The 21,517-nt window shown below is 41.4% G+C and overlaps 2 protein-coding genes across 10 annotated transcripts in view; both read right to left on the reverse strand.

Annotated features, from left to right (window-relative positions):
* vgll2a (vestigial-like family member 2a) overlaps nucleotides 1-21,517 on the reverse strand; it is a 261,801-nt gene that overhangs the window by 138,891 nt on the left and 101,393 nt on the right. The gene's annotated exons all lie outside the window — the stretch shown is intronic.
* Nucleotides 1-21,517, reverse strand: part of afdna (afadin, adherens junction formation factor a) — a 129,717-nt gene that overhangs the window by 66,179 nt on the left and 42,021 nt on the right. For 7 of the 9 annotated variants that reach the window (XM_084000675.1, XM_084000680.1, XM_084000673.1 and 4 more), the window contains exons 6-13: nucleotides 20,420-20,586; nucleotides 16,268-16,352; nucleotides 15,831-15,983; nucleotides 11,373-11,467; nucleotides 10,298-10,551; nucleotides 4,489-4,558; nucleotides 3,726-3,796; nucleotides 2,688-2,755 (exon numbers count right to left, since the gene is read on the reverse strand). In XM_084000675.1, the coding sequence (XP_083856801.1) occupies nucleotides 2,688-2,755; nucleotides 3,726-3,796; nucleotides 4,489-4,558; nucleotides 10,298-10,551; nucleotides 11,373-11,467; nucleotides 15,831-15,983; nucleotides 16,268-16,352; nucleotides 20,420-20,586 (963 nt within the window). The remainder of the gene's footprint in view (nucleotides 1-2,687; nucleotides 2,756-3,725; nucleotides 3,797-4,488; nucleotides 4,559-10,297; nucleotides 10,552-11,372; nucleotides 11,468-15,830; nucleotides 15,984-16,267; nucleotides 16,353-20,419; nucleotides 20,587-21,517) is intronic. The other 2 variants (XM_084000679.1, XM_084000676.1) reach the window with 1 other exon arrangement.

A 21,517-nucleotide genomic window follows, 5' to 3' on the forward strand; every position in this document is an offset into this window, starting at 1 on the left:
TAGATAGATAGATAGATAGATAGATAGATAGATAGATAGGATGTGTTTCTATATTTGGATTTTAATACACTTTGACAATCCTGAGCAGGACAGATCCTAAAAACTTTTCTTCTAAAGAGTGTGTCAAATTATGTCAAATTTGTCGAGAAACATAGTGTTGCATTGCAGAAGTGAATTACATTTGTTCCACATTTGAGTCCAGATTTAACTTAACTCCTGTGTATTGTCAAACCACTTGACACTTGCATCTAGTCATACTTAAAAATTGATGTATTTTCTCCTGACTGAGGTCTTCTCCACACGTACCCGGGTAAAACCTTTGAAATTTTGAGTTTTTCTCTCCTCTGTTTCCCAAAAAAATCCACATTCACATCAGAATGTTTAAAAAAAAAAAAACTCTGTCCATACAGTATGTAAATACAAAAACGCAATAAAAACATTGTGCACTTCTGCCACACCAGTGGGCAGTATTTAACTTTTAAAAGAGTTCTGGTCTGATCTTTGTTTACTGTATCCATGACTACAGGTTATATTTATGTTTCTGGTCCAGCCACCTGTTTTCCTTCTCCATGCATTTTCAGACGTCTATTGCCCAGAAGGAGTTTTTGAAAATTTCTGTTTTTTTGTTTTTTTTTAGGTCTAAAAACGTTGTTTGAGGTTTGGATGAAGAGACCGAATCCGGTTCTGGACGTTTTCGTTTCCGTTTGGTGTGGACCGGGTCTGAATCTAAAGTTGTCAGGTTTTCAACCAAGAGGACAAACTGTCGGGAACAAAAGTGTGGGAATCGAACTTCGAAGAAAGCGTGAGAATTAAATAAACCAGAGCTCGATCTATGAAAATACACAGAGTGGACAGATGTTGTGTTATGTTATCACATGTGATATCACAGGTCAGTCCTGCTGCGTTTCAACTGTTAACAACATAACAGCCAATAAAAAGAAAAGGAAATGTCGTCATCATCATCCTCCTCCTGTCTGAAACACGGTAGCAGCCGGGACGTTAAATAAATATTTCATAAATTAGTTGCAGGTTTCATCAGATCATCTTCAAAAGAAACAACCTGTCTTTCTCTTGTAGATGTTTCCTCTTCTGTTTATTGACTCTCCTCCTCCTCCTCCTCCTCCTCCTGCGCTCTGGGCTTCACTGCACCGAGTTTATATTTGTCAAACTCTGAGATCATCTGTTTTTCCAGCTAAAACAGAGTTTGAGTTGAGTTTTTTTTTCTTCCTTCTCCTCTTGATGGGTCATGGTGCCGTTACCCACGATGCAACAGGAGAAACCACACGCTCAAAGTCGAGTCTGAAAAGTGTTTTTTTTTTCTCTCTCTCTCTCTCTTTCTCTCTTCTTCAAGACAGTGACGCACACGAGGAGGATCTGTTGTCGTGACGCTGCCGAGGAGCAGCAGCTGCAACCAGTTTGACATCAAACGCTTCACCACTGCAGCTAAACTGGGAGGAGGCGTCGCCGCAACGCAGACGTTTTATTGGCTCATCACACGTGTGACACAGCTGATTCCTCCCTAACCTTAGACTGACCGTTGGAGCTCAAATCGGTATAAAACATATGATGCAGTTTGACTGACTATTGATCAGTGATTTGATATGTGAATTGATTATTATTACACTTTAATTATTTGTATGAAAGCTTTTCTTCATAATGAGGAGATCTTTCACATACACTTTAAAGGGATAGTTCAACATTTTGTCAAATTGGCCCATTGCTATAATCCCTATAGTCATAGCAGTAGGTTCGTTACCTTTAATTGTCGGTGCAAGCTATTTTTAGAACTTGGTTTCCCTCATCAGATTCATCAAATACACAATCCAACAACTCCACAATGCTCTGGTGGACAAGTTGTGACCTGCACATTGACCACGCTATGAGATAATAACAGAACGTTACCAGACAGAGTTGTTTTAGAGGTAAATTCATGCAAAACCATTGATTCGCGTTCCCGTCGGTCAGAGGCAGTTTTTCAGCTGTATTTCCCTCTAAAACAACTCTGTCTGGTAACGTTGTGTTATTATCTCATAGCGTGGTGAATGTGCAGGTCACAACTTGTCCACCAGAGCGTTGTGGAGTTGTTGGATTGTGTATTTAATGAGTTTGATGAGGGAAACCAAGAAATCCCATGAGCCTCCGTAGCGTAGCTCTGAGCAGCTCGCGGCTCTGCTCCGCCGTTCTAAAAATAGCTTGCACCGACAATTAAAGGTAACGAACCTACTGCTATGACTATAGGGATTATGGCAATGGGCCAATTTGCCAAAATGTTGAACTATCCTTTTAGTATATTAATAGATAATTATAGTGTCACTGGTCCCAGATGTATTTAAACAGTGCAGACTACACTGTATGTATCCACGCAGCTTGTATTGTAAAACTTGCAAGTTATTGATTTTGCCCCATTTAACATGATGTCATGGGGCAAAAGCTTTTCCATTTTCACCTCGAGGGTCCGAGTGAGGGTCAGCAGGTTGAGAGGAGACGGGTTTTATCAGATTATTTGATGTCTATGTCGCTGCTCTACTGCTCTGTACGGACAAAACTATTAAACAAAAAAAAGGGATCAATAGTTTCCAGGTATTGATTGGGTCACTGACACACTGAGCGGGAACAGACACACACACACACACACACACACACACAGACACAGACACACACACACACACACACACACTGACACTCACAGTTGTCTCTGAACTCGATGCCGGCGGGAAGAGTCAACTCCGTCCTGTCGACTGAAATGTCCTGAGACCTGAGGAGACAGAACAGACACACGGTGAGGAGGAGGAAGAGGAGGAGGAGGAGGAGGAAGGAGGAAGAATAAGAAGAGGAGGAGAAAGGAGGAGGGAGAGGAAGATGAAGAAGAAGAGGAGGAGAAAATTAGGTAAAGGAGGACAAAGGAGGAGGAAGATGAGGAGGATGAGGAAGAAGAAGAAGAGGAAGAAGAGGAGGAGGACAAAAAGGAGGAAGAGGAAGAAGAAGAACAGGAGGAGGAGGAAGAAGAGAATGAGGAGAAAGAGAAAGATGAGGAGGAAGAAGAGGAAGATAAGTAGGGAGAAGAAGAGGAGGAGGAAAAAAATGAGGAAGAGGAGGAGGAAGAAGAGGAAGAGGAGGAGGAGGAAGAAGAAGAACAGGAGGAGGATGAAAAGGAGGAAGAGGAGGAGGAAGGAGGAAGTGGAAGGAGGAGGAGGAAGAGGAGGAAGAAGAGGAGGATAAGGAAGAATAAGAAGAGGAGAGTGAGGAGGAAGAGAAAGAGGAAGAGGATAGGAAGAGGATGAAAAGGAGGAGGTGGAGGAGGACGAGGAGGAGGAAGGAGGAGAAGAAGAAAGGAGAGAAGGAGGAAGAGGAGAAAGAAGAAGGAGGAGGTGGAGTAGGAAAAGGAAGATGAGGAGGAGGAAAAGGAGGGAGGAGGAGGATGTGGAAGGAGGAGGACGAAGAGGAGGAAAAAGAGGAGGATGAGGAAGAATAAGAAGAGGGGGAGAGTGAGGAGGAAGAGAAAGAGAAAGAGGATGAAAAGTAGGAGGTGGAGGAGGACGAGGAGGAGAAGAAGAAAGGAGAGAAGGAGGAAGAGGAGAAAGGAGGAAGAGGAAGGAGGAGGTGGAGTAGGAAGAGGAAGAGGAAGATGAGGAGGAAGAAGGAGAAGGAGGAAGAAGAGGAGGAGGAGGAAAAGGAGAAGAGGAAGAGGAGGAGGAAGAGGAACAGTGCTATAGAGAGAGTGTGACCTGCTGTCCTGCTGCTCTCCTCTGATCATGGGCTTCACCATCCCTCGCTCCATCTCCAGTTTTCCTGAGCTCTGAGAACAGGAAACAGATTCAACCAGATTTAATTTCACTACGATTTAATTTACTGAAGCTGACGTGACCGACGACATAAACAGCATGAAATAAAACAAGTAAGAAGAAAGTGTGCAGGAGTTTCATCGTCAGTCCACGTTGCTCTCCTCCTCCGACGCACCTTTCTGTCGACCGGTGTGCAAAAGTGATTCCACTGCATTATTATAGATATAAAAACAGTCTTTACTCGCTAAAAGCTGTTTTATTGTGGCGATAACACACCACACATCTATGCATCCACATGCGGGGGTTTCTTCGCCATAATAAAAAAAACTTTATCTACATAGCATTTTCTTTTTTAAAACAGAGTTACAAAGACCTGTACAGATATTTAAAAAAAAAAAGATACTTAAAACAAGGAGAAAACTGTGACTCTAGTGACCAATCCAATGGAAAATAAAATAAAGTGAAACTAAAATCTTGTGACACGTGGTATTTAAAACTGAAAAAATGCCAAAATAAAAGCCCGACAGAAGAAAAACAACACATAACAGGTGCATCATTGGTCACATAGAGGTTAAAAAATGTCTTTTGTTCTCCACAGGTAGGCTGCTCCAACACAATTTTAGTGCAGAATACTGTATATACTAAATAATTGAAATGCAGTGTGTGTGTGTGTGTATGTGTCTCTTTGTGTGTGTGTGTGTGTTACCTTGCTGGTGGGCAGCGCCGCTCCACTGTGGACGTCTCCGTGAAGGTCGAAGGTGGTTTCTGGTACGCTGCTGCAGGAGAGACGACATGAACACAGCAGTTTAGAAGAAGAGGACCTGACTTTTCATTTCTGACAACGACAAGAGACTCCGACTTAATCCACACACACACACACGCGGTCACTCATCTAACTGGTTGCACAGGGAGGAGAGAGCTGGATCAGAGTAAATGAATGACTCAACAACACATGCAGACAGTTTGCTTTTTACTCATGCACACACACACACTTACGTAACAGTTTAATTAGATGTAGAATGGCCATGCAAGGAGGTAGCCGGCCGCTCTGTGTGTGTGTGTGTGTGTGTGTGTGTGTGTGTGTGTGTGTGTGTGTGTGTGTGTGTGTGTGTGTGTGTGTGTGTGTGTGTGTGTGTGTGTGTGTTTGTTTGAGTGACAGTAATTGAGTGTGGCAGCAGTCGGTTTTAAAAAAGGCAGGCTTCTGCTTTTCACGCCCCACATGACAGGAGGGCATCGGTGTCAAACAAACAGTGCACCACTAACACACACACACACACACACACACACACACACACACACACACACACACACACACACACACACACACACACACACACAGACAAAGTCGTCGACAAGAAACTCTTTGTCACGTTGCACAATGACCAGCAGAAGTGGGTTAAACCATTAACAGAGACACAGATTTACCATCTTAAACATTATGATTCCTGCAGGTTTGATGTTTTAAAAGGTACGTTGTGTAGGAATTACTCCCATCTAGTGTTGCGGTTTTATATATCGCAAGCAGCAACTCAATCGTATTTTTCATGCTGCATTCACGTGAAATTGGGCAGACGGCAGACGGACTTGGTTTGAAAATATCATCAAATGTCTTTTTCTGTTCAATCAAAAACCAAAGATATTCAATTTGCCAGCAAAAAGCAGCAAATTCTCACAGTTAAGGAGCCAAAACTAGAAAATCTTTGATATTTCTGCTTGTAAAGATGATCAAAATAGCTGCTGTTTTGATTTTCTGGCGGTCGACTAATTCATTAATTATCTTATTGTTCCTGATACTTTTGCTTTACAAATAGTTTGAAAATGTCATCAAATGTATACAAATACAAATGAATACAAATGTCTTTTTTTGTTTAATCAACAGTCTAAAAACCAAAGATATTCAATTCACCACGATATAAAAGAGCAGAAAGCAGCAAATTCTCAGAGTCAAGGAGCCAAAACTAGAAAATCTTTGATATTTCTGCTTATAAAGATCATCAAAATAGCTGTTGTTTTGATTTTCTGGCGGTTGACTAATTCACTAATCATCTTATAGCTCCTAATTTGATCAAATTAAATAATTAATAAACTGTTAAAACAAACACTTCAGCTTCAACAACACCTTTGCCGCCTCCTTCTTTCTCTCTCACTGACTAATGCTGAATATTGGTGGTGACGCTAGTCCCGACCCAAGTTGTTGCGAGGAGGCAGCGGATTACAGTTGTGAACACTCAGACGCTACAGGATCATCTGTTCAGCTGCCAAGTGGCTTCTTAATAAAAAAATAAAAAAAACATGTTGTCACGCCAGAAAAACTGTGGCTCTAAATCGCTTTTAAACTGTGGCTGCTGCGTCTCCTCCAGCTCCACTTGAACCAGGTATCTCTGGGAAAAGTTTAAAGTCCCGGCGCAGCAGCAGCAGCAGCAGAGTTGGAGCACCGCCCAGAAACTAAACTAAAACCCACATCCACCACATCAGGCTCGGTCTCCAGAGACGAGACAGAGGGCTGCGTTTTATCTAAATACACTTGAAGATGCGCTACTGATGAGTGATTTTTACTTTCATCCTCTAAATCCACTCAGTAGCCGTTTTAACGACCGTCAAACAGGCCGTGAACTCGTCATCACTGATCGATTATCTACTTATCAAGGTCATCTAACAGCTGTTTTAAACACTGACCTCTTCACACATCCACACTTGATGAATGAATTGTAACTCTCTGTTGTGGTTTTTTTGGCTCTTTGGCTGCAAATAACTGCACTTACTGTACTACACCAGACTGACAGCTGCTAGCTTTTATTTTAGGGCAAACATCTGTCCAGAGGTGGAGGGATTGACGTCAAAGATCTTCAGAACTCACCTTTTCAAAACCAACTTTTAATATCTAACTGTGTCTAACACTGTTTTAAAAGTTCACTTATTTTATCATAACTTTATTCCACGACTTTAAGTGTCTGTAAAAGTGCAAGAAAATACATTATTATTAAAGCAGATATCAGCTTCACGGCCGTTTCGGCTAATGCTGCGTTCAAGGCAGGCTTTTGAAACCGTAAGTTACAGCTTCAAGTCACAACTACGACTTGGTAGCGTTCCAGGTAACCCGTAGCTCGTGTTTTTACCATCCTGTTGTCTGTGAAAGTTCCCTATAACGGCCACTCGTAACTTCCGACCCGTGAACTCGTACCAGATCGAACTGGTATGACTTCACAGGAAGGAAAAACACAAAGTACGAGTTTCTTTGAACGCACCATGAGTTAGCAGCCCCCGCCCTTGTCAGGCATCAATTGGTCCTCGTGCTACGTCACCACATTCACCCGCATCCCTTGGCTGCACACACAGCCCTTCATGCCGTTCTCTCTCCTCATTGGATAACACTTGTATCCCACAAGGAAAATTTTCTCCTCGGGTTACAGCAGAGCAGAGTGACGGAGAGACTCGTGTTTAGGCTGAAATACTTCATGTAAGTGATTGCTGACGGAAAATAGGACTATTTAGGACTTATATTAACAAAAACATTCCACTGATATCTGCTTTAAAGATCAGCTTCGGACCTGGAAAAAAGTGTTTCCATTACATTTTTTGCAATACACTCTTATATCGACACATCTGAAAAACCAAGTTTCAAAAAAGTTTTGGCGATATTTGAGAGGTTTTTCGAAATGTAGGCGTTTTTTATGTCGATATTTAGGTTTAACGCATTTCCAAGAGTTACTGGAAACGCAGCTAATGTTTTACAAAATTGGGAAAGTAGTGTTAAAGTCAAGCCTGATGCCTTCACTCTCGATATGCCGATACGCTAAGGTCAGGTATCGGTGTCTACATTGGGAGTGAAAAAGCCAGATTGGTGCATCTCTACTTTCAACACATTTAACACTATTTGAAGCTGCACTTTAATGACAATAAAAATAGTTTCTCTTCTATTCTGTTTTCTTGTGAAGATGCTATAAAACACAACAGTGGTGACACCTCATTATTTAACCAGTGATCAGTGCAGCTTTTAATGTCACCTGTTGAACAAACAAGACACGTTCACACGCTCCACACAAACACTGAAAGAGGTTTTGTTTCGTTTGCTGTGACCGTTCCCACTCTTCATTAAGAAGAAACCTGAATCTGAATGTACAAAGTCCACCACAGTCCTCCTCCTCCTCACTCCTCACTCCGTGCAAAAAAAAAAAAAACACATTCCAAGGTTAATCTGATTATCTGATAATTCATCCAATTTCATTTTGGGAGCCCGATCGGATCGTTTGCTGGCTGCTGCTTTTATTATTAGGAGATCGTGGTAAACTAATGAATATGTGGCTGAATATAATATTAGTGATCATCCTCTAGTGTTAAAAAAACAAAAACTAAAAAAAAGTGACAAGACAAAGACGAAACCCAAACAAACACAGGACGAGGAGCCTGATGAGCTCTTCTTCCTCTCTGGTGTTAATGAAAATCACCTGAGGGAGCCTCAGCCTTCAACACAACCACTGGACCACACACACACACACACACACACACACACACACATATCCACACACTTTGAAAACTCTCCAATCTCCACAGAGAGAAATGTGCGATTAAATTAAAATGATCTCAAACACCAACACTTGTCATTTTGGATTTACAAAAACCTGCTTTGCTTCTAAACTCAAGATAAACAGATGAAACATGAACACAAAAGTCAGTTTTCTGTTGTTTTTACCTCAAAACACTGCAAATAAAAAGCTTCATCCTTCACTTTTTCACACACCTTTCGCAAACACATTACAAAGTTTCTATCAGCCTTTGACAAACTTTAAAGAGCTCACAGGAGAAGCTGAAGCAGCAGCAGCATCGGATCGTTTCAAAAGAACTAACTCATGCAGAAACACAAACAGGGTTGATTACTCACACACCTCTCTCTCCGTTTCGCAGCGTTATCCATCCATCGAGTCATTAGACGCCCATTCAATCATCTCTAACTTTCTCACACACACACTCACTCTCTTTCTCTCTCTCTGCTGTGCCGTCGGTGTGTGAAGCAGCAGCAGCAGCAGCAGCAGCGAGCAGGAGGCCACACCCAGCAGCATGTTGATCAGATTAGAGGGCAGCCATAACCCTAGACCTCCGCTCTTCCTCTCCTCTCATTTCCTCGCGCTCTCAACCTCAGACTTCCCTCCTCCTCTTTAGTTTTTTTTTTCCCCTCCCTCCCTCCTTCATCTCTCGCTCTGCCTGCCAACTCCAAACCTCATCCTCTCTCCTCCCTCGTTCTACAATAACACACTCTCCGAGGCACAGTGTGTACAGAGGGTGACGAGAGGAGGAGGAAGAAGGGGAAGATGAAAAGGAAAAAAGGGAGGAGGAAGAAAGGAATGACCATTTTTCTTCTACCCAAACACACACACACACACACTGTTTATACACTACTCAGAAAAAGTTAGGGATATTTGGCTTTTAAGTGAAATGTATGGAAAATGTGAAAAGTTCACGCTACAGTGATGTTATATTATGAAAGTAGAGCATTTCAGTAGAAGCATGCACTGGTTATTTACTCATCTCAAACACTTTACTGAAACAAAAGACAACAACAGTGGTGGGCACACCACAACAAAAAATGTCTCAATAACTTGTCATGTGCCCTTAAGTTGAGCTTCAATTACAGCTTGACACCGACGTCTCATGCTATCCACAGGTGGACTTCTTGTCTGCTGAGACACCCCACTCTTCTTGAAGGACAACCAAAAGTCATTGAGGTTCTGGGTTACAGAGTTACCAGCCTCTACACGGCTGATCGATTGATTGAACAATTGATCAATTGTGAGGTGTTGTCTTGGTCTCATGATGTCAAAATGTGAACAGCATGATGAGGACGACTGTTTAAACCAGTTCTAATTGAACCAGGACATTTATTGGTTGATTCATGGATCAAACACCTGAATTTTGCTGTTAAAGGAGAATTCTGGCCATTTTTGACCCCTAAATCGATTCAACGATTTTTTGGATGGCGATTCGATTTAAATTGCGATTCTATGATATTGCCGATTCTCTTGATTTTTATTCTGCATTTTTAACATTTATCTGCACACAAATACTGTAGGAGCCTATAAATTAACATACTCCATTATAAAGTTAACTTAAACCCTTTTCAAAACCTGTACTCTCTGTATGTAAAAAAGGCTAACAAATGCACATTGCACAATATTTAAAAAAGTTCGAAAAAAAAAAAAAGAAAAAAAAGAAAAAAGAATCGTCAAAAAAGATATTGCGATATTTATGTGAATCGATTTTTTCTCCCACCCCTAATCAGGACAATGATTTAGGGGTCCAAAATGACCGGAATTCTCCTTTAAGCTCCTTGTCAGAGAACAGCAACTTGTGCAAAAATTACTGAAACACTGAACAGCTGTACACAAGTTTAGAGAAGGTCACATGATTAAGTTCACCTGTAAAGGTTAGATGCATTTCAGCTTCACTCTGACATTTCACCTGAAAGCCGAATATTCCTAACGTTTTGTGAGTAGTGTTTATATATATTAACACTCTCTCACCCAGACTTGTGTCGGCTCCTCATCATGGACCCCGGCTCCCCTCTCTTCCCTCCCTGGTCGAACATCGGGTCCACGAACTTGAAGACGTGGGCGGAGCCGAACTGGAGGGTGGAGCCCGGACGCAGCACCGTCGTCTCGGTGACGCGCTGCCCGTCCACGAAGGTGTCGGCGTCGGGGCCGTGCGGCGTCACCGTCACCATGCCCTCGCTGTGCATCAGGTTACAGTGGTGGGGGAGGATACCCGGACCCAGCAGCTGCAGACAGACGACAACATACATGTGTTAAGAGTCGTTTAGATAAAATATGATGATTTTAAATAAAAAATACTAAAATATTTTAATTCATACAGAAAACTTCTGACCAGTTTTAGGGCCACATTGAGAAAAAAAAACAAAAAAAAAACACAGACTTTGAGAATAAAGTCATAAATTTATGAGAATAAAGTTATAAATTACGAGAATAAGTCATAACATTACGAGAATAAAGTCGTAAATTTACGAGAATAAAGTCGTACATTTCCTACAAGATAAAAAGTCATAACATTACAAGAATAAAGTCTTAAATTTACGAGAATAAAGTCGGAAATTACGAGAACAAAGTCATAAATTACGAGGATAAAGTCATAAATTTACGAGAATTAAGTCGTACATTTCCTACAAGAAAAAAGTCATAACATTACGAGAATAAAGTTGTAAATTACGAGAATAAAGTCGTACATTTACAAGAATAAAGTCGTACATTTCCTATGAGAAAAAAGTCATAACATTACGAGAATAGAGTCGTAAATTTACGACTTTATTCTCGAAGTTGGTGACTTTTTTATTTGTGTGGCCCTAATATTCCGTCGTAGATTGCTCTAATTTCTAAAAAGAAATATGTGTAACGGAGAACAGAAAATAATCTGTGCAGTCTTGCAACAAAGTATTAAAAAAAATAATACCAATGCTTCTATGTGGAAAGGGAATTTCAAAATAAAGGCGCATGCAACAAATGATATGTATGAGGGATGCTTTTATTTTGAAATCCGTGCTATAGAATTAATATATACGTAGTTGTAGAGAGTGATCGTTGTTACCTGGATGGCTCCGTCCTCTGTGCAGTCCGATCCGACCTCGGTGATGCTGTGCTGAAGCCGGTACAGCTTTGGTTTGTCTCGTGAGTCTGAGCCGTCTGGACACACACACAAACACACACACACACACACACAAACACACAGACACAGACACACACACAGAAAAACACTTAGACTCAGCATTGAACATAAACTTTTACACATTTAACACACAAGCAGCACCAGGACATATTTAACCTCACACACTCTTATCGACCGTCCAAACACAGACAGACACATCACTAAAGAGTCAATACAAACGGGTGTATTCTGGGATGTGCACAGCTAATGTGGTGAAAAAAACAAAAAAAACATGTGGGTGGCTGCAGTGAATTTATTGATCATTAGTAAACAGGAGTTTAGTAAAAAGCAAAGCAGCACATTAGTTAACTGAGGAGGAAACAGGGGCAAACAGTGGCTGCGTGGACCTCAGAGCACCTACAGATTATTATAGTGAAAACAATAAAACACTTTAAAAAAACTTTTAAAAAGTGACATCATGGATACACTGGAATGTTTTTAGGTTTATTTACATTAATATGAGTCACTCTCCGACAGATTTCTGCAACTCACTTTAGAGGTTTAATGTTAAAATCGGTAACCCTTTAATTTACAGGACGCTAATTACGTGATAATGTCAAGAAATAGCCAAGAAATAACAATTATTGCGTCATAAAGTCTAGAAATAACAGTCAATTTCATAGTAATGTCGAGAAATCTTTTGCCTTTATGAAAATGACACATTTATGACATTACTATGAAACTGACTCTTATTTCTAGGCTATTTCTTGACATTACTACACAATTAATTGTTTTTTTTGGCTATTTATTGACATTATCACATAAATAACGGCCTGTAAATTAATGGTTTACCTTAACTGTGTTATCTTATTCCAGTCTTTGCTGCTACGATGAAAAACTTCTGCTGTTGGCGGCTTGTTCAGTAATTTTACAAAAGCATATTATGTTATAAAACGTGTTGTTGTGACTTTGAAGTTTTGTTTTCCCCCCCTTTTTTTTATTTAAGAGATGTTTATTCTGAAACCAGAGCCTGTTTTGTCTGTTTTCTTAACTTCAGCTCCGGCAGCAGAAGAAAAAACCCCGAAACATCAACACTTAACTAAATATTTCAACTGTCTGAACTCTCTGGGCTGTATCCATGTTTGATTAGGAGGAGATATACAACGACAATGACTAACAACTACAAAAAAAAAAAAAAAAAAAGATACTGTACGGCCAGAGAGAAGGGGAGAGAGACCCTCCCCCCCCTCAAATAAATCCCATCAGCCATTGCAACAGACAGAGAGGAGGTGTGGTGGAGTTTTACCTTCGTGGTGCCGATAGGCGTAGTAGGCATAGTGATTCCCTCGCCCTAGGCAGACAGGCAGGCAGGTGCAGAGGAAGTAGAAGGAGGAGGAGGAGGAGGAGGAGGACACATGCACAAGGCCCCACACACACACACACACGCACACACACGCACACACACGCACACACACACAAGCAGTCGCATACACACCATGCCATAAGAAGGTGGGAAAGAAAACAGACACATAGCAGAGGGTGAAAATGCAGCAAGGAGGAAAAATGCAGCATTACCTTTGTTAACCCATTAATGCATGGAAGGCATTCAAACACACACAAACACACTCACACTGTTTACACACTACTCATTATAAACTACGCACTGCTCTGTTAAAATCTTACCAGGCTCAGAGGCTTAAATCAATTTAATAATTGGACTAAATTAGTTTTAAAACCACAGCTGCTGTGTCACCAGGTAATAACTCACTGGTATCGTTCATTATGAATGAGTAAATATTATGTTATTACACCTTAAATTACATTTTTTGTTATGTTTTTAAGCTGTATTACTTTGTAACTTGGAAATAGGTTTGTATTTTACACATTTTATCACTCAATTCAAGATAAAATTCAGTTTGTGTTTCATACTTTACCACAATCTGAGGATAAAATATGCTGAATTATTATAATAATAATGCGTATGAAGGATTAGGTATGTATTTTGGGTAATGTTATTGCCATTATATAGGGAGGAAGGACCTGGTTAACATGTGGAAAAATGAGCTTTGACCTGAACTTTTGCACTGACAACACAAACACACAAACACACACACACACTCAGACTCAGCGTCCCACATTTTCCCAAAGCCACCAAATCAAACTTTTCCATCTGTTTTCCACAGACGATGTCCCATCAACCTGATGAAGTGGACGTGTTAGTTTATCTCTCCTCCCCCCACCACCACCACCATCACAGTTTAAACCAGTGTGGTGCTGGCGGGGCAGTGTGGGGGGGGGGGGGGGGGGGCTGATACGTTAGTGAGCGGCATGAGGGGGCAAGAGAGGGATGAAGAGGGTGATAATAACAAAGAGAAAAACAGGGATCAGTAGCAAGAGAACAAGCTGTTAGGGGCAAGACTCAGGTGAGATTGCAGCTCCAAAATGCTCCGAGTGGGATGAGTGTTTTTACATGTCTAAAATCATACATCTATCATCTATTATCACTTATTGCAACTTACCTTTGTGGTCGTTCTCCTCCTTGTGGTCCTTTAACCTTCCCTGTGCCCCACTAACTCAGTTTGTCAAGTCCTATAGTTCCCAGAGTGAACCATCTAGCTTCCCTCACTCAATGTATAGGAAAATACGGAAAGTATTCAGACCCCCTTTCAATTTTAAACCATTTGTTATGTTCCAGCTAAAAAAATAAAAAAAAAGCCTATGCAAATTAATAAAAAAAAAGAGAAAACTGAAATATCACCTGAATATAAGTCTTCAGACCCTTTTCTGTGACGCTCATGCAGGTCATTTAGGTGCAGGCAGTTTCTTTTATTCATCTTTGAGATGGTTCTACGCCTATATTTGAGTCCATTTTGTGTTCAATTAAATAGTTTGGACATGATTTGTAAAGGTACACACCTGTCTGAATACTTAATAAGACTATATAATATAATAAGACTTGATTTGAACAGCATGTTTCAATACGAGTGACAAAGTGCTGCACAAGTCACACATGAAACATCCAAATAAATCAAAGTAAAAAGTTAATTGAATTGAAAATAAATCACAAAGTAAAAGCTTTTCTCTATTAGAAATGTGAAATAAAATAAAGTGGCAGCTACGTATCTTGGTTGTTATTTAACCTGATGTTTAGATTACTGAAATATTTCCTGCTCTTGAAATTTCATCATCATCATCTCCTGGATTCACCAAATACAACAACATGTGTTTTTAGGTTTAAGTGTTTTTATTCTTGTCATTTCCTCTGACCACAAAAAAACAACACATCTGGTGTCAACATCTGTGCCTGCAGGAATCCTCTGGTCTGCACATCTGGATCTGGGTTTTGTTAAGGTGTGGTATTGATGCTGTTGCTTTTATTCTGCAAAGCTCTTTGTGTTACATTGTTAGTTTGATACGTTGCTGTACAAATAGAGTCTGAAGGTTTTTATTCTTGTAAAACCTCAAACTGAACTCCTCCAAACCTGCTGCTTCTCATCATGTGACCTTGATCTTAAAAACTCTAAAGGACTTTAAAACAAAGCAACTCCATGTTTCTTACAGTGTTTTGTGTGAACGTGTGTCCTGCTGGTGTGATGTGAAACCACAGAGCAGCTGGGATCCAGAACGCCGCCACATGTGACTCACTCACCTTTAATTTAACCCTGAGTGTTGTTTACTGCAGCTGCACTGAAGCCTGCTGGTCACAGCCTGTCATTACAGCGCTCTTCACCACTGCTGCTGCTCTTGCTGCTGTTACTATTAGTGCTGTTTCTGCTATTATAAGTTCCACTCAGTGCGTTTACATGCACAGCTTAGTAAGTTGATCTCTGCTCCCTTGTCCCAACAACAGGGAAATAGGCTATAGCATATACCAGGGGTAGGCAAATAGTATATTTGTTCAAGGGCCAGAATTTTTCTCAATAGACACCTTGGGGGCCGGACATTCAAATAGGCCTAGATTGAAATTAAATTCCCCTTATTGCCTAATAATTTGGTTGTTTTTTTGTTTAGTTTTTTTATCTTTGGTGTTTTGTATGATATAAAATGAAAAGTCTTGACATATCATCATTTACATATCATGCTGGAGCTCTACACTGCTGACTTGTATCCTGAGACATGCCCTGTGACTTTCATCTTAAATATGAAGAGGAGGCTGACACACAATCACAGGACAAGTCTGTTCTGATGATACAAGTAATTGGTCCTGACATGTGTTTCTCTTCTATAATACACAATCTACATCTCAGAGGTGACGTCTCTCCACACATGGCATTGTTTCCCATACATTCATTTATTCGTGGCGCTTCAGTTGTCCAGTTATAGTCGGATTAAGGCAATAATTTACTGACTGATGATATATATACAGTATAGTGTGTGTGTGTGTGTGTGTTGCGGTCGTACCTGGGCTCAGCTCCACCAGATAAGGCAGTTTCTCGGGCGGCAGAGAGCTGCTGCTGCCTTCCCTCCCCCTCATGAGGCCCTTGTCTTCCATCTTTCTTCCCTTCCTGCCCTGGTAGTCTGGAGGTCTCTTCTTCAGCTGGAACACTAACGCTCCTGACAAAGGTTTGATAAAGACATATAATTGATATATAATCGATATATAAAACATACAATAATATCAGTACATCACATTTAAAAAACACTACAACATCAACATTTCCTCCTGTGATGCTGAAAACAGAATATTGTAATGAGTGTGTGGCGGCAGCAGGGGGCGGTAGCGACAAGGGAAAGAGATGCAGCATGACAGAGAAGTGAGACATACTGTAAATGTTTTGTTGTGACAGATTGTGTGTAAAAAAAACAAGTGTGTGTCTGTGTGTGTGTCTGTGTGTTACCTCTGTCTGCGGGCCAGTCTCTGAAGATCTGCAGCGGACACTCACTGTCGTCCAGAATCGCCTCTTTGCCCGATTTATCGTCTTGCTGCGAATAAAAAACAAAGACAGAAAAACAGTCAGTAAGTTCAGCAGGTAAACAAACAAATATCAAAACACTTACCAACAGAAACTGTGCTAGTTGTGTCAGTTACAGATCGACTTTAGACTTTTAATCACTCAGATTTTCTGAACTTAGACTTGAAGACAGAAAAGGCACATATCTTCTTATCTTCCTATCCCCTTCCTATCTTAACCCTCAATGGGCTACCCAGAATGCAGTATTTTCTTTGTTAATTAAATGTTGACAAAACCATTGTATTATATTACCGGTAGTTTAGGCCCATTTTATGGATTTATTACCTCATTGTTGCATATAATAACATTTATTTTTTATTTTATGATCTTTTGTCAATAGCCGGCGGACAAGCCATGTTGCTATCGTTTAGTTAGGCTACAAGACTAAGTCGGCTAACTTATAGGCTACAAAAAAAACCTAATAATCGAAGTAATAACTGACAGATAGTCCACAACAATTTTAAAAACATGGACTAAACGTATCTGCATTTATGGGGTGTCCCATTTTTAAGTCACAAAATAGCCTTTAACACTTGGTTCTTGAGGGCTACTAAGATGAAGGACTGATCTTGAGGGTTAAGACTGAGGGTTAAGATAGGAATTGGAATTCACCCCAAATTGCGCCGTTTGTGGCCCCTGAACTAAAATAAGTTTGACTCCCCTGATCTACATCATCATCATATGTTCAGTTCCTGTTTTCATGGATGTGACTGGTCCTTGTTGAGCTCGTCTGACATGAATCAAGTGGATTTTAATTGTTGGATTAGTTGCTTGTTGTGAGTCGACTGTGTGTGTGTTTTCATTTAAAAGATGCCGTCTTCTCGACCCGTTAACCAGGATGTGAAGCGTTTTTCTACACACGGTGGCGTCTGTTTTTTTTATTTCTCATAATGAAACGATGCTGCGCTCCGACCGGCGGCGTCATAAATATTGCAGTTTAATGGTTTATCTTTTACAGAACTGACTGTGGCAGAAAGCTCTTCAGCCTGTTCAGTCCAATCTTAGTTAACATCCACCCCCTCCAAACATAAACACACACACACACACACGCTGGCTGACAAGCGACGAGCTGGTAAACAAGTGCTTAGTCCTCATGCTCACTAACCTAATGGACTTTCCCAGCGTTCAGATTCATCAGCAAATTGCAAGTGACTATCAACAGTGTGCGTGTGTTTGTGTGTGTGTGTGTGTGTGTGTGTGTGTGTGTGTGTGTGTGTGTGTGTGTGTGTGTGTGTGTGTGTGTGTGTGTGTGTGTGTGTGTGTGTGTGTGTGTGTGTGTGTGTGTGTGTGTGTGTGTGTGTGTGTGTGTGTGTGGTCTGCTCCACTGTATTGGCTGTGGCGGCAGCAGTTATTTTCCTATGATTGGCCGACGCCCGAGTCCATCTGAGAGGACGGACATGGTTGAGAGAGGCTGCGAGGAGGGCAGCCAAGTTCACCGCCATGAACACATGCAGCAGGCACGAACACACAAACACACACATACACACACACACAACCAGCAGCACACTTACACACACACACACTCACACACGCAGACACGGAGCATCTGCTGCTGCTATAGTGCACACAGTCTGAAAGCAATTGAATTGCATTCCTCCCAAAGGTTTTTGTGCCAAGTAGCGTTCTGTTTCAATCTGCCAGTCCACTGAAGTGTGTGTGCATGTGTGTGTCTGTGTGTGTGCATGTGTGTGTGTGTGTGTGTGCATTTGATGTGTATGTGCGTGTCACTGTGACCTTGGGCGTCCCCTCCACAGCCTCTCAGGAGGATGATGGAGGTGTTTATTGATGAGATCGGAGGATGGAGGTCGTGTTTAGCGGAGAAACTGAAGGATGTCGGTGTTTAACTGCCACTGTCAAACATGTTAAAGGACAAGTGACGTTTTTTACAACCTGGACTTTATTTCTGGCATAAAATACGGTCGTTTAGTCACCACTAAGCTAGTTTTGTGCAACATGGCGGAATGTTTGTCGGATTTTGAGGTCGAGATTTTCGTCCAAATGGTCCTTTTGTTGGAAAAACCCAAAAACTAACCATATTAGCCAACTGTCGCAGAGTGAATGAGCCGTGCCGAGGACTAGGGATGGGTATTTTTTCACATATGAACCGATATGGTAACGATATTCGGTACCTGGGAATCAGTACCTGCATAAAACGGTACCTGTTTTCAGTACCGTATTTTCCGCACTATAAGGCGCACCGGATTATAAGACGCACCTTCAATGAATGACCTATTTTAGAACTGTTTTCATATATAGGGCGCACCGGATTATAAGGCGCATACCGTAGATGACCATTTAGTAGCAGTTAATATGCTAAATCGACTTGGACCCCGGGCGTTTATAAGAACCAGGCGCGTATTTGCAACAGGCTACAATTTATTTTTGCAATGAGCAGCACCAGACCATCATGCAAAGAACAAGGAGCTCACCATAGCAGTTTGTCTGTGTTACCGCGACACAGGGAGCTGATCAGAGCAGTGTTATGAATGATAACGGAAGGGGGGGTCGATCGCGGTAATTTCAACACTGTACATTAGCGCATTTATCTATATCCCTATATCCCTCAGTCTAGCGCGCCTGTGTTTGTGTGTTTGTGTTTGTGTGTGTGTGTGTGTGTGTGTGTGTGTGTGTGTGTGTGTGTGTGTGTGTGTGTGTGTGTGTGTGTGTGTGTGTGTGTGCGCCTGCATGCGCGAGAGAGCGAGAGGAGGGGCTGACTGACAGAAGAGGTGAGAGCCGGTGAAGCGCTGTTAAAAAAAAACTTTTGTTTTCTGTGCAAGACTATGGTAAACACTTAATCGCCCAGGCGTTTAATTGAACCGGCGTTTATTATGACAAATGAGGTCGGACCCCGGCGGCTGTTAGAGCACAGGCGCGTATTTGCACGCGGGCGATTATTTGGTCATCTACGGTAGAATAGAAGATACTGCAGTCAAACTGGGGTTACGTTATGCATCCCCTAGATGGAGCTGAGTATGAATCAACCAATTAACCAATTGATCCATATATAAGGCGCTCCGTATTATAAGGCGCACTGTCGTTTTTTGAGAAAATTAAAGGCTTTTAAGTGCGCCTTATAGTGCGGAAAATACGGTACTTTTTGTGTGTGTGTGTGGTAATTTAAGTTATTTTGTCTGTAGAAAAAAGTTGTCAAAATTCTGAATTTTGAATATTTATTTCTCAAAAACATCTCAACTCCTCAGCCTTTAAGACTATTTTATGTTTTAGGGATGGCCAATGATTTTTGAATGATAGAATAGTCATTAAATGAAAAAAAAATTCATCAAATGTTCCCTTTTGAAACATGGAAAGACTCCTACAACCATCAGAAAGTTCTGCGTGAAACTCTGTCAAATAAAAAACAAACGAAACGAAGGCGAAGCACAAACTCTGCACGGTGCAGACTGATGAGAAGCGCTACCGGAGAGAATATCCACGTTATTGACAAGAGGAGACTTCGTCCTCGTCCTCGTTTAGATGAAACCGCTCCTCAGGTACCGCTCCTCATTTCAAATGAGAAAGAGAGAGAACGAGAGAGAGGAGGAGGTGGGGGGGAAATATTCACATCCAGACAGAAACTCCCATAGACTGACACGAAGGTGCGTTCAGGTACCGAAATGTGGTACCGTTTGACTTTGCGGTGAATCGATACTCGGCACGTCGGTGGGAATTCGGTCGGTACCAATAAAAAGTCGCGAATTCGGTTCCCATCCCTAGAGATGACATCATCCAGTTCAGATGATGACGATAACAGTCCAACTGTTAACTCCTAATGACACCAGAGTTATATGGGTGAGTAAACAACCGTATTTTATGCCAGAAATTAGTTCCAGGTTGTAAAAAAAACGGCACTTCTCCTTTAAAGAGAAGCTGCGATGAAACAGCAGGAGATTTAGTCCGACTGTGTGTTGGATGGTGATGACCTCATCAACTGGAAACCATTAAAAAAAAGACCTAATTGTTGGCGGTGTGTGATGTGAGCTGATGTGATGTGATGTGATGTGATGCGATGTGAGGTGGAGGGTGGTGTAGTAAGCGGACCATGGTTACCCGGGCGATGCAGTACTCTCGGGGGTTCTCCTTCTCCAGGCCGTACTTCTCCAGCGCCTCCACCACGGCGAAGTCAGCCGTGTCCCTGGTGGACAGCAGGATGGTCTTGTAGGGGATGTTGGGCTTCAGGCTGTCGGCGTATATCCGCAAGGTGCCTCCTGCAGGAAACACAGAATATTTGGGTTCACGTTTATATACAGTACATATTCACATGGCAACATTGCTTTAAAGGGGAACTACGCAAGTCCGGTCTCTTCTCCGCTGTGTTGCTAACCCTCCTCCCGGCCATGTGCATTTGTTTCTCTTTAACACAAGGTGGACAAAACATACAAATAATCTTTTTTTGGGATAAAACCACACAAAACGCAACAATTATTAGAAAAATAACCTTTGTTTCATTGAAGTCGAAGTTTTAATTTACTAAATTTTCCAATTCCTCAGCTCCAGCATATGTCATGACAAGGGAAGCATGATAACTATCAGTACAGATAATTATCGGCCTCATATTGGCTGATTCAAATGCAATACAATACAAAAATATATATACGCAGATAAGTCCAATAATGACATTTTATTGCAGATTATTAGAGCCAATTATAATTAGCCAACATTGCCTTGATTTTGCCCATTTTCAGTCCATTTGCCCCCTTAGTTTATATGAAAGGATAAGAAATGTTGATTTTTAAAGAGTCATAACATAATTACAGTAGCCTAGCGATGTCAGCTTTATTATTTTGTTAAATCAGAGGCCGAGCTATGATGTTATATTCATCTTTACTCACTGCATCTTGGCTTTTATTAAAGGGATAGTTCAACATTTTGGCAAATTGGCCCATTGCCATAATCGCTATAGTCATAGCAGTAGGTTCGTTACCTTTAATTGTCGGTGTAAGCTATTTTTAGAACGGAGGAGCGGAGCGTCAGGCTGCTCAGGGCTACGCTATGGAGGCTAATGGAATTTCTTGGTTTTCCTCATCAAACTCATCAAATACACAACCCAACAACTCCAAAAGGCTGTGGTGGACAAGTTGTGACCTGCACAATCACCACGCTATGAGATAATAACGGAACGTTACGAAACGGAGCCGT

Source organism: Trachurus trachurus (genome assembly GCF_905171665.1).
Source record: "Trachurus trachurus genome assembly, chromosome: 24".
Classification (NCBI taxonomy): Eukaryota; Metazoa; Chordata; class Actinopteri; order Carangiformes; family Carangidae; genus Trachurus; species Trachurus trachurus.